General features: G+C 36.2%; 2 protein-coding genes across 3 annotated transcripts; both read right to left on the bottom strand.

Annotated features, from left to right (window-relative positions):
• Window positions 1-1078: 1078 nt before the first annotated feature.
• Window positions 1079-4784, bottom strand: LOC130992933 (cytoplasmic tRNA 2-thiolation protein 1-like). Of its 2 annotated transcripts, XM_057917671.1 has the most exons (11): window positions 4682-4784; window positions 4371-4509; window positions 4177-4291; window positions 3844-3986; window positions 3534-3653; window positions 3130-3242; window positions 2918-3010; window positions 2422-2462; window positions 2278-2344; window positions 2068-2179; window positions 1079-1619 (listed from the first exon to the last, which is right to left on the bottom strand). In XM_057917671.1, exons 2-11 carry the CDS (start codon window positions 4479-4481, stop codon window positions 1455-1457), a joined length of 1080 nt encoding a protein of 359 aa, XP_057773654.1. In that variant the 5' UTR covers window positions 4482-4509; window positions 4682-4784; the 3' UTR covers window positions 1079-1454. The 2 variants fall into 2 exon arrangements, with proteins under 2 accessions (XP_057773654.1, XP_057773650.1); XM_057917667.1 differs by lacking the exon at window positions 4682-4784 and having other exon boundaries at window positions 4371-4681.
• Window positions 4785-13205: 8421 nt separating this feature from the next.
• Window positions 13206-15807, bottom strand: LOC130993139 (dehydrin ERD14-like). The gene is made up of 2 exons (XM_057917922.1): window positions 15084-15807; window positions 13206-13743 (listed from the first exon to the last, which is right to left on the bottom strand). Exons 1-2 carry the CDS (start codon window positions 15345-15347, stop codon window positions 13354-13356), a joined length of 654 nt encoding a protein of 217 aa, XP_057773905.1. The 5' UTR covers window positions 15348-15807; the 3' UTR covers window positions 13206-13353.
• Window positions 15808-16152: the final 345 nt, after the last annotated feature.

The raw sequence follows: 16152 nt of genomic DNA, 5'->3' as shown, positions 1-16152 counted from the left end.
AGTTGAGGCAGCTAAAGACTTACGGGTTGCATTAATGATTGTATTCAGATACCTCTTATAACTTGTAACTTCAAAAAAAAAATCATTTATATATTTTTATTTTTCTGCAGGGGAAATAATAACAGTAAATGCAATTTGATATTTACAAACTTTAATTATATCTCCCCTTTATAATTCCACAACGATGGAGTTTTATTCGGTTCGTATTTTGGGAAATGCATGTCCCGTTCACATTGCCAGCTTGTTAACCTCTTTTTTTTCTTTTTCTTTTTTAATATAGTTATGATTAATAGAAATGGCATCTTTAAATAGTGCTTAAATTTAGGCTTAAGTTCCCATAGATGCTACTGTGTTTTATCAATTGTATATAACTATTTTATATTTTTATTCATAACTAGCAGAAGAGCTTTTATTATTAATCCTCATTTTCTGTTTCTTTGTTGACCTAGCAGAAGAGTACTGTCTGAATAAAGTGGATCAAGCGAAAGATTTATATAATTGCAACTTAGATTAGTAGAAAAGAAAAGAATGAGTGAGAATCTCAATTTGACTCACTTACTAAACACAAGCTGTAGACAGCAAAATCTTAGTTATCTAAAACATGTGCTCATCCTTGCAGCGTAGTGTTTCTGTTTTCAACTCCATGTTTTATTTTTGGGAAAAAATTACACTTTTACAATTAATACTTCACCCAATTTTAAATTTTTGATTATATTTGATTTTGACATGCTAATACTCAAAGAATGTATTTTATTTTCAAATCCAGAACGGCTCAAATTTTTCGATACGAAAAGTTGAGTTTCACAGCCTGAATCCATTGGGATCTTTCAGGTATGATATAGAAAAAAATCCACTTCATTATTTAATATATCTTGCAAAATCTGCGTAGCCAACCCAACTTCTTGGTACCGTAAAAATCGAGTCTTTGGTACTGGAAAAAACAAATCGTTCTAGATTTGAAAACAAAATATATTCTTAGAGGACGTTTACTTGAATATTTATATATCCTCAATCTTTTAATGAAATAAGAATCGAGCAAAAATAACTTAAATAATAGAAATAATTAAAAACCTTAGAATATTCCAAAGTTTTAATTCATCAAAGTAAACACGTATCAAAGGCATCTCCAACCGTTAGCTCTATTTTACAGCGAAAGAAACTGCTTGTACAAAATACAGAAACTGTATACATGTTTTCTTCAGCTAAACCAAAATTTCATGAGCCCACAGAACCCTAAAAAATGCTTGTACAAAATAAATAAAGTCATCAATATCCATGATAAATATGATCTGCTAAGTTGGGAATTAATCAAAATCAAAAGATGGATTTCCCAGGCAGGAGGAAGACTGGCAAATCCATTATGAATTACAACTGCAACGAATTCTGGAACTGCTAATTGCGACCTCTCTCAAGCGCCTGTTCCTGAATGAGGAATTCAAACCCGCCAAACTGAATCAGAAGTCGAGTGATCCGCATTGCTTGCTCTGCAGAGTCTTTGTTCCATTAGCTTCTCCCATATCCTTGTTGCGCTCAGTATCTAAGCCTCGGGTCCGACTAATACCTTGTTTAGGCAAACCTCGATTAAGTCCATCCAATAGGACGCATGCTTTACACCATTTCTGCATTTATTAGACATGTGTAAGATATTTACGGTCTTAACAATATTGCAACATGCGCAATTATCTGAAATATAAACAACAAATACACCAATCACTTCCTTCTATAGAATTTTGTCAATTTAAATGATCACCCAAATAGATTACATAGGTTTTAAAACGGCCACGACAATGACATATGCGACATTTCAATTGCACAAATCAGTTCTAGAAACTCGAAACCCTATCTACGAGCTTGCCTGGTAGCTTCTCAATCATCTATGTGCTCAACTGCAGTCATTAGCGTAACATGGACAAGCAGATATGATCGAAAAGCAAATGTAGAATAGTAACTTATGTCGAGTAGTGCGTGCAAGAAAGGGAAGTGTTGGGGGAGATATACATCATTAATTTTAAGTTACAACTGTGAAGTGTTGGGGGAAATGGAAGGCAAAACAAGTTACATTCTCACCTGGCTGGAAATGTAACCACATCTTTCACAATTTCCCTGCTCTGGCATTTTTGTATAGGTTGCTATCCTAAAATCTTCACCAGATTTTATGATGTCGAGTATAGCTCTTGGCCTAAAATGACAAACCACAGAGGCATTGTTACACTGAAATAAATAAATAAAAAGTACGTATACCGAAGAAACCACCGATTTGGGAACAGACTGTAGGACCTGATCCTCTCCAAATCTTTAATGAATTCCCGAGCAAAGCCACGATAAGCATTCGGAGAGTATATGCCTGCAATTCCAAAGTATAACGTAATGATGCAACAGTTCTTCAAAGCACGCATAAGGCAGAATGGAATGAATACTTACACTCAGTTGAGAAGTAATCCAGCCGTTTGAAGTATGCATACGTAAAAGCAGGTTAAGGGGACACCACTTCACTGCTATCAATTAAGGGTGCGTTTACTTTGATAGAAAAGGAGAGAAAAAGTATATTTTCACCCATTTTTATATGTTTACTATGATAAAAAAAATTCTCTGGGTAGGGTGGAATATTTTCTCGGGCAGCTCTTTTTCACTCATTTTCTCTCCAATGTTGAATAATACTATTATCCTAGGGTGGGGTGTGAAAATATTTTCCAATATTTTCTCATCTTTTCATCTCTAGTAAACATATGATAAATAAAGAAGAAAAACATAGTATTTTCTCATCTTTTCTTATCCATCATTTTCCAATGAAAATTTTACAACCAAAGTAAACGCACCCTAACAAGTAAAATGGACATGATTGCTAATAAAACGACTGCTACAAGCACAGAATTAACAATGAAAAGAATGCATAAAACTTCTGATTCAAAAAGGATATATCACAATTTCCTTCTCATAGGTGTACTTAAAAGGCTTGCATCTTGGAATAGGTCCATCTTCACCCGTAATAATAGAAGTACATCTACTCAGCCTGGCATGTTAACAATGAGTTTCCATTGATCAAGCTGACAAAGAAAACATAGGTACACAAAGTACCTATTTTTGGAAGCTTTACTCTTACTTTTAAGATCTTAACAGAACATATTATACCTTGCAATGTCGCCTCTCAATATGTTTAGTAGAACTGTTTCAGCAATGTCATCTGCATTATGCCCCGTAACTAGCTTGTCCACTTTCAAAAGAGAAGCACCCCTATCGAGGGCCTTAAACAGAAGCAGCATTGCCAGTGTTAGATTTGGAGAACTAAGTTCCCTTTGTGAGGACTTTAAATCCAGATAAGTCATATAAGTTGCATAATTAAAACTAAAGTTATGTTCTTTTCATTATCCTAATCTCATCACTCTTGTTATGAGAATGATATTAGTATAAAAGAAGCAGCTTGGTCTATTAACAAGTAATATTCAGAAGTTTGAACATAAAAACTTAAAGTTAATAAGCTGCTAAAACAATTCTTAAAACGTAATTTTGAGGTTAACAATGAAGAAGTTCATTACCTGGCGACGGAAAACACCACAAAACGTGCAGTTGTTTTTTAGACCTATTAGCTTCACAATCTCATCCATCGTCCACCCATATAAGTCTTTATACGAGACAACTTTAAGGGGAAGTCCGTACTGGAAGTGTATAAAATGCATCAATCAATTTACATTACAGAATCAAGAGTAGGAGGGAGGGGGGTGGATGGGATAAAACTAACTGTGAAAGGAAAACTAGTTCATCTTGCTGGACTCTCCTTAAGCTTCTACCACGAACACACATTGCAAAGCTAAACCCTAAACCCTAAAATCGGCATTGAAAAACTACCTGAATTTCGTTTCTTTTAACAGTTTCAAGTGAATCATCCCTGTAACCAGTTATGCCTTCATCAACTGAAAGCAAGAAAAGATCGAGGCCATAGTCGTGTCTACGATTCAATTCGGACAACACATATGCAAGCACAGTTGAATCTGCCGAAACACAATCCCATCAGCATCAATCGAATGTAACTTATTTAGAGCAATAATATCATATTTACAGAGCAACGCAATCTGTTTATTTCCTAAAAAGCACAAGCAATCACGCGAATTCAACCTAATTATGCTAAATCAATAACCTGAAAGAAAGAAAAAATTAGAGAAAATAAGAGATTTTCTTCACCTTTTCCTCCAGAAGCTCCAATTGCGACGCGTTCGCCCCGCTTGAAGAGATGATTATCAACAATTACTCTGTGAATTTCATCTTCGAGAACTGCATAGAAACACTCTTTGCATATCTATTACAAAGAGGAAAAGGGGCATACAATTTAATAACGGTTTGAAAATTAAAATTGAGAATTATAGCAAAAAGTTTACTTGTTCTAGGGTTTTGGGACGCTTGAGGGCGGCACGCTTGGCGTTGCAGATAGTGCAAAACCTACCGCCTCTAGGCTTCGCCGCCGTTTCAACGGCTGCTCCCGACGCCATATCAGCACAACTGGTGCGGCTTCTTTTTCTATTTGAATATTTTTAAGCCTTCAGAATTTTCTTAAATTTGCGGTAAAACCTTACAAAAATTCGTATGATACAGAAGCAAACCAATGCCTAGTTTAATTTCTTGCCTAATCAAAAGTAGAATACCAAAGATTCACAGGACTGGGGTATGAAAACTAGAAGAAAGAACATACCTTGCTTAACTACGTTTTATGCCATACTTTCAACTCTAATAATGCATTCACGTAGGAGCTCAAGCAATAACTTTCGTATTCATGCCATGAGACTAAGCAAATTAATTAATTAGAATTAACAAATCCATTAGATTACACGTTTCCGATCAAATCTAACATTGATTAAACCATGATCCAACAACAAATTCATCTCTCGATCTCATTCATTGTTTACAAAGATAAATCAATGGCCAATTGATAATCATAACAAGAATAATTCAATCAATTAGCACAAATCAATCACAAACAATTAAAACTCATCAATTTGAATATCCCAAACCCTAGAATAGAAATTTAGTTCATAATGCTGTAGAAATCAAAGTAGGAGAAAAAGTAAACCATGGAATTAAATCAAAGAAGAAAGATAAAAAATAATAATTGCGAAATTGAAAGTGCAATTCCGTTCCAATGCGTAAAGAAAGTGAAATTAAATGATAATCTAATGTCTTCCTATTGTTCTTGCTTCAAAAGAGAGAAAATATGGAAGTTCAAAGTGAAAGAGTTCTGTTTGAATATCTAAAAACCGTCTTTCATATGAAAAATCCCGTCAGAAAACTGTCAGGGTCAGCCAGGTTGACTAGTGCGCCGCGGCTCACTTCATATTCTGTCCATTTTCCTTCAAGCAGTCAACCTGGTTGACTAGTGCGCCGCAGCTCACTGCCTTCTCTTCCCAATCTTCTTCTAATCACCACCATTCATTGTGAGCCATGGTTAGCAAAGCTTAAACACTCTCTTTTGCATCGTTGTGTGCTTACTTCACAATCTTCAAATGCTTTAACATCGACATTCTTCATTTAACACCTAAAGCATCACAATTAACCATTAAACTCAAATTAACACAAAATCACCATTACTCTAGACAACTTTTGCAATCAAATATTACTAAACTAATAATAAACAGCGACACAAACATGACTAAACAAATCCCCCCACACTAAGCATTTGCTTGTCCTCAAGCAAAAATTTAGTTCGACGTAGTAGAGTTTGGACTTAAGAGACTTTATTTCCAGTCAACTTAACATAGACATCATATCCTCTTTAGAATCATGACCAACCATTTCCCAACATCAATGAAAATCATAATTAACTCGAAGCATGTTACTCATCTATGAGATAATCAATCGGATCAGACTCAGCCCCCCATAAGAAGTGAGTTATCTAATGCAGTTACTTTTATCAACAAGTCTCTCTACATTTATTCAACAATAACGAAAAACTAAATGAGGTACATCCTTCTTATACCCAAACTCTCAAACTTTTTTTTTCTTTGATTTTCTTTTTTCTCTTTTCTCTTTTCTCTTTTTGTATTTTTTTTCTTTTCATTGTTTTTTCTTCTTTTTCCTTTTTTTTACAACTCCACAAATCCCAACAAGTACAAAATATCAATAATGGAATACTACCACATCAACTCGTACAAGATGGAACACTTATGAATTAGAGACAAGTATTTAAGCAACTGCAATGATAACACTCCTTCAAATTTCAGCCGAACAAATCACCTCAATCATATCTCATAAACTTGCCCCACAACAACAAGTATAAAAATGGCCTCATCTCAGTTAAGTCACAATCAACAATGAATTCCAAAGGTTCAACTCAAATCTAGCCGACTCAACCAAAAATAAACTAACTTACATCAAGCCTCTACTATGCAAAACTAAAATAATGCAAGGATTCACAAATACTCACACATTCAAAACAAAACAGATATCACAACGCACACAAACTCATCATATCACATAAGAAATAACGACCTCCCCCCACACTAAAACAGAGCAATGTCCTCAATGCTCAAGTGCAATGAAGTAGTTGCAAAGGAAAAGGCGAAACTTTCCTGAAAATTGACGAGCCGGCAATGATGTGATCCATTGTTGGCCCGTGGGTGGTGAAGGATAGGAAAAATGTTGGGTCTAGGTGCTTCAGTTGTTCTCCATCATCTCCTGAAACCACAAAATAACTCTCTCAATTCACTACGAAGCAAAGCTAAATAATAACTAGAATAAAAATTAAAAGCAAGAAATAAAATGATAAAATCGTGGGTTATCTCCCACGCAGCGCTAGTTTTTAAGTCGCCAGCCCGACTAAGAACGTGTTATCCATAATCAAATTCAAGTTTGAGCCACTCCATCATTTGGACCAACTCATCTTCCCCCTTCACCTCTGCGGGTCCTTAAATAGATGGGAACGAGCTCGTCCCATTTCCATATGTAGAGTTCCCATCCACACTTAGATTGATAGCCGAGCTTGAATTTATCTTTCCCTTGTTCAAGTTGACAATCCGCAGTAAGCCATTGGTAAAGGAAGCATCAGAAGCAATAATATAAAAGAAATGCTCAACAATAGTCGTGGGAGGTTTAGAATTGCTATCATCTTTGGCGTCACTTAGTGACTCGATTGTGGTCATGAAAGGCTCTCCCAATAACTTTGTATGTTCTTTCTCCAAATTTTTCAAGAACTTCTACTCAATCTCCTCCTCGACCAACGGATCAAACACTTCAAAATATGGGCAATATGCCGAAAGTGGAGTCGACAAGGACTCAACTTCATCCCCATTCCCATGCCATGTTAGCTCCTCATTCTCGTCATCACTCACCATATCCCTTTTGAGAACAGTGACAGTAAAGGCTTGCACTGGCTGTGTCTACAATTCTTCCTTGGGATACATTGGTTCCTCATCAATTTCCTGATGCACCATCTCTTTCACAGCAGCAGTAATTTGTGAAATTTGAGCATCGAGACAGTCTGCATCATCGGCTCTCTGTTGGCATTCTGCTACTGCCTCTACGGACTCAAAATTCTTTGTGAATGCTTGAAGGGTGTCTTCCAACGTTGGCTCATAAGATGGAACCGACTGTGGATGACGGTTCTAAATGCTTTCACTCAATTGATCGAGGTTTGGATTCCACGTGAAAATTGGGTTCTCCATCCATCCATGAGTATATGACTGCTCTTCATTAGTGTCACACATCTCCTAAGCTGAATTTGAGTAACAATTCCGGCCTTGGTTGTATGTGCCACCGAGCATAGCCCATTCTTGTTCCTCTCTTACTCTGCGTAATCGATGGATTTCATGTGTTAGCTCAGCTATCTGCTTCGTGATCTCACAACTTGAAGGATCCTCGATTGGTGGATAAGCATAACCCCACATATTTCATTGATATTGTGTCATTCTTTACATTGAGCTCCAGATCGATAGCAGCTTGGCATATATCACTACTATTTTTCTCCCACGGACTCCTTAATCACTGCACAACAAAAACACAAAAACCGATCAAACGCACCTGGGGGAGAAAAAAGAACCAAAAGAAAAATAAAAAGAAACACGAAAAATAATGCAACACAAAAACCACAAAGCCTAAAGCCTTCCCCGGCAACAGCGCTAAAATTTTGTTCAACCTAAAGTGTACCTCTAGATTGCTCGCAAGAGAACAAGGTCAATCGTAGAGTAGTAAGTTGCCCAAGTCGTATCCACGTAGAAGGCTTAACATGGCTAGCAATTTATATGTCACACACGGAAAACAAATAAATACATTCTAAACAGTCTAACCAGGTAGTTCAGTATTTCTTCTAGAGAATTAAAAGTAAATTCAAAGCAAAAGATAAAAATGACTTTAAATCGAATAGCAAAAAAACGAGTCTATGGTTCAGGGATATTCGCCTCAAGAGTTTAAAACGTTAGCAAAAGATAAGCACAATCTATCAACTGTAATAATGCATTCACGTAGGAGCTCAAGCAATAACTTTCGTATTCATGCTATGAGACTAAGCAAATTAATTAATTAGAATTAACAAATCCATTAGATTACATGTTTCCGATCAAATCTAACGTTGATTAAACCATGATCCAACAACAAATTCATCTCTCGATCTCATTCATTGTTTACAAAGATAAATCAATGACCAATTGATAATCATAACAAGAACAATTCAATCAACTAGCACAAATCAATCACAAACAATTAAAACTCATCAATTTGAATATCCCAAACCCTAGAATATAAATTTAGTTCATAATGCTGTAGAAATCAAAATAGGAGAAAAAGTAAACCATGGAATTAAATCAAATAAGAAAGATAAAGAAATAATTGCAAAATTGAAAGTGCAATTCTGTTCCAGTGCGTAAAGAAAGTGAAATTAAATGGTAATCTAATATCTTCCTAGTGTTCTTGCTTCAAAAGAGGAGCCTTCAACATGGGAAATCCAGAAACAGAGCTGAGAAGAAGCTGAAATTCCCGATGAAGAGGCTTCAATCCTCTGCATCTATTTCAACAACCGAAGAAGCTCAAAAATTCAAAATTCTTTGAAAAGAGATAGTTAAATCCCTAGATCTGGAGGAATTTAATGATCCGCAATTGATTTCATGGAGTCCGAGTGAGTCTACTTCCTCAGTAATTGGATCAAATAAATACTCAAAGTCGGTGGACGATTCATATCCAATGTTCAATCTCATGCTTTTCATCTCTCTTATCTTCACTCGAAACTCATTTAGATCTCATTTAATGAACACACGTCTTGGTTTTATGCAGAATGGAATCATCATCCGCTGAAGAAGGCGTGGATGATTCGATGGCCTTAGTTCTGGTGGAAATGTCGTCAGAAAATGAGAGGGTGGATCCAAAGATTCTGGATGCAACAGTAAAAGAGGTGCTTGAATCATTGAGGCGTGTAAAGGAGCAGCTTCAGAGCTCAATGGAGAAAAGGCGCAACATGAGCATAGGCATGATTAAAGTTGGGTAGATTATCATGTTAATTAAGTAATGATGGAGAGGTTGTATGAATTTTTCGGCTCCAACTAACAACAGCAGGGGCCTCTTGCATCGCATGGGTTCTCTCTCTGGGTTCTCCTTCTCAGGAGTTAGAGAGAGGCGGCGGCGGCGGCTTGTCACCGCTATGACGCCGGAGTTTCAGGGAAGGGGTGGATTAGGTTTCCGACGAGTTTCCGACGAGCTTGGTGAAGAAGATGGTGTGGGTCCCACCACCAATAAAATAAAAAAATTAAAATAGTTAATGATGTTAACCGTCCGTTAAGTCGGAGGGGTTAATTGACGGAAATTAGGTACTTCAGGGGCTTAGTTGACACACCCCTGTTCATAGGGTGCAAAACGTAATAAGGGCCTCCACGTTAAGGGTGAAATTGATACTTAACCCTTTTTAAATAGAGAATCAATAATGGTAAAATTTAGAGCTGGCAAAATCGACCCGGCCCGCCCGTGTTTAGAGTTGGGCTGGGCTGTGTAAAATATAGGCCCAGAAAAACCCGGGCCTAAAAAGCCCGCCCAGTCAGCCCGTCGGGCTGACCGGGCTTTGGGGCTAAAAAGCCCGGGGTTTTCGGGCCTAAAAGCCCGCCCACTCATTTATTTCATTTTTAATATTTTTGATATTTAGTTATAGTTTAAACTTCATTTCAAACAAAGAAACCCTAGTTCCTAAACATTCATACTCGTCGCCTGCTGCCTGCACCCTGCCGTCCGCTGCGCCGCCTGCTGTCCGCCGCGCCGCCTGCTGCCTGTCGTCCGCCCCCCGCCGACGACAGCCGCCTGCAGCCAACCCTTCGCCTGCAGTTCAAACAAGCCAACCCTTCCGCCGCGCCGCCTGCTGCCTGCCGTCCGCCGCTCGCCGGCGACAGCCGCCTGTAGCCAACCCTTCAACCCTTCGCCTGCAGTTCAAACAAGCCAACCATTCCGCTGCGCCGCCTGCCGTCCGCCGCGCCGCCCGCCGCCTGTCGTCGACAACCGCCTACAGTCAACCCTTCAATGTGTGATGTCGAATTCTTGTGACAAAGGTACGTTTTTGGTTAATTTAGTTGCTGAATTTAGTTTGAGAATTTAGTTTGAGAATTTAGTTGCTGAATTTAGTTTGAGAATTTGAGAATTTAGTTTGCTTATTGTTTCTCTTGTTGTATTAAGAGAATTTTAGTACTTAGGGTTGAGTTTTTTGTTTGATTTTTTGAACTTATTTGCTGAGCTAGTGATGCTGCATTTTTTATGTTGTTATTCTACTATGCGTTTGAGGAAGTTGGCATTCTTGCTCTATGTGTACAAAAAGCTTTACCCCAATGACTATGAAGCAAAGTTAAAAGTTGTGAAAGACTCATTGTATAAGCTTTTTGCTGAATATGAAAGAGTTGGAGCCTCAAACTCACGTATGACTCCAATCACAACAACTTCATCATCTATCGATGTCGCTCCTGATATAGATGTAAGTCTACTTGTTCTATTTTTATTATATATTTCATAGTTAATTTTGTTGTTGTCTTTGATGTATTTATTTCTTTATGATAAAGAGTTTCTTCAACAGTCGACTTCTACTAATGAATCTGAGCTTGACTTGTATTTGGAAGATAAGACTGTTTTAGATGTCGTTGAATATTGGCAACTAAGTGCTAAATAGGGATGGCAATCTACCCGCGGGTAGTGGATATCCGCGAAAACCCGAATACATTAGGGTGGGTTTGGATACCATTTGATATCCACAGATAGTTTCGTGGGTACAATTCACTATCCATTTAGTTCGTGGGTATGGGTTTGGATACTTACTATCCATACCAGCGAAACCCGTTTACCCGCGAAAAATACCCGCCAATTACCCGTCAAATATCCACAAAAAATTCTATATGGGCTTTAAATACATATTTTGATATTATGGGCTAGTATTTTATATTTTAAAATAGGCCCAAACAATAAGGCCCAAAGTCTAATATTGAGCACCGCAGTCGTCTCAAACCAAAGCTATTAGAAGCATTAATGTGTACTCAAAATTGGCTACGAAATCAACTCGAAGGTATGTAAATTTATAATTATAATTAATCTTTTATTTCATATATCTAATGTAAATAATTGCTTATTTCATAGGTCAAGGAAAGAATGGAAGCTTTTGGACTTGTCTTGAAGATGAAGAAGAAGGGTTTAATGAAGAGGGTTCTATTTCTACTGTCGAGCAATTATAGACATTGTTCTTTGTTGGATTTTATATTTTAGTTGATGAATTTAAACATTGTTCTTTGTGAATTTGAATTTAAACATTGTTCTTTGTGGATTTGAACTATGCTATTTGTGTTGATTTTTTTTTTCTATTAAATTTGTTGTAAATTTATATTTAAATTCTATTTCGTGGGTATCCAGCGGATAGTGGGTATCCGGCGGATAGCAGGTATCCGTCGGATAGCGGGTTTCGCGGATACCCGACGGGTAGCGGGTATCCGCGGGTAGCGGGTTTGGATACCATTTGATATCCATGGATAATTTCGTGGGTAGCAACCACTATCCATTTAGTTCGTGGGTATGGGTATGGATAGTCACTATCCGTACCCGTCGTACCCGATTGTCATCCCTAGTGCTAAACGATTTCCTACACTTGCAATGATGGCTGCTGACATCTTAAGTATTCCAATCACAACTGTTGCTTCTGAATCAACATTTAGCATTGGTAGTCGCATCTTGCACAAGTATAGAAATTATTTGCTTCCCGAAAATGTACAAGCACTCATTTGTACTCGAAATTGGTTGCACGGCTTTGATGTTTCAGTTGGTGATGATCATGGTGATGATATTCAACATTCTATTATTTTACTTGTAGTTTTTCACTAAGTTATTAATGTTTGCATTCCTCTTTTTTCTATCTTGTACATACATATGAGAAAGAAGATGAAGAAACAACTACATCCAAAGAAGATTCGAATGTTGTAGATGTTGAATTTATTGGTTGACGATGATTCTTCTTTTTTCTAATTAGGACTTGGAGTTGTTGTTTAGACTTGGAGTATTATTTCAATTATATTTTGTTGTTTGGACTTGGAGTTTTATTTTAGTTTTCATTTATTTCTCGGACTATTTGAATTGAATCTATTCATGTTGAATTGCCGATTGTAGTAGACTAGTAGTATTTTATATTTCTATTTTGTCTATGATTATTATTTGGATTTATTTTAGTTTATTTAATTTTTTGTAAAGAAAAACATGATTTAGTGAAAAACAAAATAATTGGGCGGGTTTGGCCCGACCGCCCGGTGTCCCTGTCGAGGCTGGGCTGGGCCTGAAAGATGAAAGCCCGGTCAATTTCGGGCCGGGCCGACCCGGCCCGGAAAATCTCGAAAGTCTGTTGGGTCGGCCCGGCCCGGCCCACCCGATTTGCTAGCTCTAGTTAAATTCCCCCATTTTCTTCGATTTTTTTTTTTTTTAAAGTTTCGTCTTTGCATTTTGTCGCTAGTGTAATATTTCTATTGTATTATATTATATTATAAAGCATGATACTTTTCAATTTCAACATATCTAATCAAGCTTTATTACTAATTTAATTAAGATAACTAAATGCTTTACATACATGTTCATTGTTCGATCAATTTTGTCAATGCATTATCGTTTATGCCACTTATCAAATACAATACGGAACACAAACTATTAATTCTATTAACACATAACCATATTACCTCTAAAAAAACACATATTAATCATATTAAACAAATTAATATATAATACACACATATATATACTAGCTCAGAATTAACCTCATATTGATACATATTTATTCATACATATTTAACACCATTAACAAACCAAACAGCACCATAATCACAATCACAAATTAAATATTAAGAACATATTTTAAAACAATAACAATTTCTTAATTATAACTTCTTAGTTGCATTCTTTCTCCTTCTCTTTCTCCACCTCGTCACCCTTGGAGTGGCCGGGCATTTTCTCCTTGATCTTGTCCAAGAGCCCTTTCTTCTCCTTTTCCTCAGCCCCCGGAGCGGCGGCGTAGTCGGCGGCCGGCGCCGGAGTTGGCGGCGGCGCCGCCACTTCCTCCGCCTTCTTGGCGCCACCGGGCAGCTTCTCCTTGATCTTGTCTAGTAACCCTTTCTTCTCTTCTGCTTCTTCATGAACTGGTTTCTCTTCCTCACACTTCTCAAATGGTACATCATTTGTGTGTTTCTCTTCTCCAGGTAGCTTCTCTGCAATCTTCTCCTTCAAGCCCTTCTTCTTCTTCCTCTTTTTCCCATCTTCCCCTATTTCTTCCTCTCCCGACTGCAATCATCAATCAAACAATACATAATATATGATAATAAAGTTAATACGCAACAATATAGTTTGATAATATAAATCTCTAATTTTGCATAAATTATTAATTTCCAATGAGTTTTGGGTATATTTTTTTTCATGTATATATATATATATATAGAAGAGCCCTCCAATGAGATTTCCTATATGTGGTGAGATCTTAGATTGATTGTGGGTGTTGATTTCATGTATCATATGGCTGATATTTACCTAGGGGCGAAAATTTTTATAAGGGTTCAAATTCTGGAAGAAGCGAAAATTTTACCAATTTTTTTAATATCATTTTTCATCAATATATACTACATTATTCAACGTTATATACAGCCTTATTCATTATAGGGTGTGTTTCTAAAGATAACTATATTATTTGTAAGAACGTGAGAACCATCAAATCTAATGCATCCACTATAAAAATTAATGCATTCACTGTTAAAATTAATGCACTCAAAAAAATAAAATAAAAAATTGTTCCCTTCAAGATTCAAACCCAGAATCTGTATTTATCCAACAAGATGATGCATCCACTGTAAATCTTGATGATTGAATAACTGAAAATGATTCTCCGTTATTCTTTTATTTAGTGGTTCTTTCTTTTATGGAGTTGTTCAAATAGGTACATATATTATTGTATAAAATAAAAATAATTTTCAATTCTTAAATCGTGAAGATCTACAATAAATTCATATGATTGAGAATTCGAATCATATAATAGACGAAAATTATAATTTTATGAATTTATAATTTTTCACAATAAATATTCATGATAGACCCATTTTATAAAATAAGCGTGTTTGTATAGTGTGTTTGTATAATAATCACTATATATATGTGTGAGATGTTGGGACATAATCTAAAGTGAATTAATTAATTAATATAAAAAAATCAATTAATTGATAAAAAAAATTACACAATCTTTATGCGAATTATAACTTAATTACATGAATTTCAAAACTTTTATTGACATTTTTTAAGGGAAAGACAATCGTTCATTAATTAATATTGGAAACAACAATATCTAAGAGTCAGGCGGAAATTATATTGACATCTTTACTTTTTCATGTTATAAATGCAACACACCTTAATCTAAGAAAATAATGGAAAAATTAGTTGTAAAATTCAAAAAACAATATCATAATTAAAACCTTTTAAAAATCGTGTGAACATTCTACTCAGCTAAAAATGATTATTCGTGGCAATTAATTAACCATAATCAAGTTATATAAAATTCAGTTGATCGTCACATAAATCAAACGATCAAAGTAAAACTTAGAATTAGTGCTCTCTGTTTGGAAATGGAGGGAACTTACAGAGCTACCGGAGCCGTCCCTGTCCGATCGTTGAAACTTTTCTTGCAGGGTTTCATGCTTCTTCGTGTCGTCTTCCTCCTCGGAAACCTTAAACTTCTCATCAAACTCGCCGGCGATTTTCACTTCGCCCTCACACTTGTTCCCCTCCTCCTCTTTCTTCCCCATGAAATCGAAAATCCCGCGGTCGCCGGCCTCCACCTCAGACTTGGCTGCGGATGGCTCATCGCTCCTCGTCTCGTGGTGGTTGTACTGATCATCGGCCATTTCTTTTTACGAGTGTTGGAATCGTATCAAAAACGAAATGAGTGGAATCGAAACTAATTGAGAAATTGATGTATGAACTTTGTTGGAAGATTGAAAGTTGGGAATGATTTGATTTCGAGAGATTGTGTTGGAGAGAGTGGAAGGGAAAGGCGTGCTTTTATAGGAATCGACAACACGGAGGTGACCGACTAATATTTACGTGCCTAAATATTTTCAAATATATTCTATTTAATGGCCCATTTGCAAATTGTAATGACGCCGGCGTTATCATTCAATTCCTTTACTTTTGTATTTTCGAATTAATTGTGATGTATATGCCCCATTTTTTATGCGATGTATAAAAATATTTGATCTTTGGAAAAAAAAAGAAACTAAATTTATATGAAAATTGGAAAAATGCCTTATACTTTCATATTCAAACTATAATGTAAAAGACCTTAATTATATTTGTTTTGAAAGCGTAAAAGACCTAATTAATGAGTATATTTATAACTTTTCAAAATCAATACTCCCTCCGTCCCTGAAATGGCTTCCTCTTTGGGGACGACACGAGTTTTAATAAAAAGTTGTAAAGTGTATTGATAGTGCAGAAAAAATGATATAATTATTATTGAAAGTTGTGAAAAGTGTTATAATTAGTATTGAAAGTGGTGAAAAGTTAAAAGTAAGAATAAATAAAGTATTATTAGTGGTGCGGTAGGTGTCCAAAAATGAAAAGAAAGAAAGAGAAAATTATTTGAGGGACGTCCCAAAATAGAAAAAAGAAAAAGAGGATGTTATTTTAGAGATGGAGGGAATATATCTT

Source organism: Salvia miltiorrhiza, chromosome 1 (assembly GCF_028751815.1).
Source record: "Salvia miltiorrhiza cultivar Shanhuang (shh) chromosome 1, IMPLAD_Smil_shh, whole genome shotgun sequence".
NCBI classification, from domain to species: Eukaryota; Viridiplantae; Streptophyta; class Magnoliopsida; order Lamiales; family Lamiaceae; genus Salvia; species Salvia miltiorrhiza.
Note: the sequence above shows the minus strand (reverse complement) of the source record. Positions and strands in the feature narration are given on the sequence as shown.

Coding starts and splice junctions, on each gene's coding strand:
- LOC130993139 (XM_057917922.1), bottom strand. CDS start 15,347: ATGGCCGATGATCAGTACAACCACCACGAGACGAGGAGCGATGAGCCA. Junction 13,744..15,083: donor GGGACGGCTCCGGTAGCTCT/GTAAGTTCCCTC, acceptor TGATGATTGCAG/TCGGGAGAGGAAGAAATAGG.
- LOC130992933 (XM_057917671.1), bottom strand. CDS start 4,481: ATGGCGTCGGGAGCAGCCGTTGAAACGGCGGCGAAGCCTAGAGGCGGT. Junction 2,345..2,421: donor GGATTACTTCTCAACTGAGT/GTAAGTATTCAT, acceptor TTGGAATTGCAG/GCATATACTCTCCGAATGCT. Junction 1,620..2,067: donor GTGGTTACATTTCCAGCCAG/GTGAGAATGTAA, acceptor TAATAAATGCAG/AAATGGTGTAAAGCATGCGT.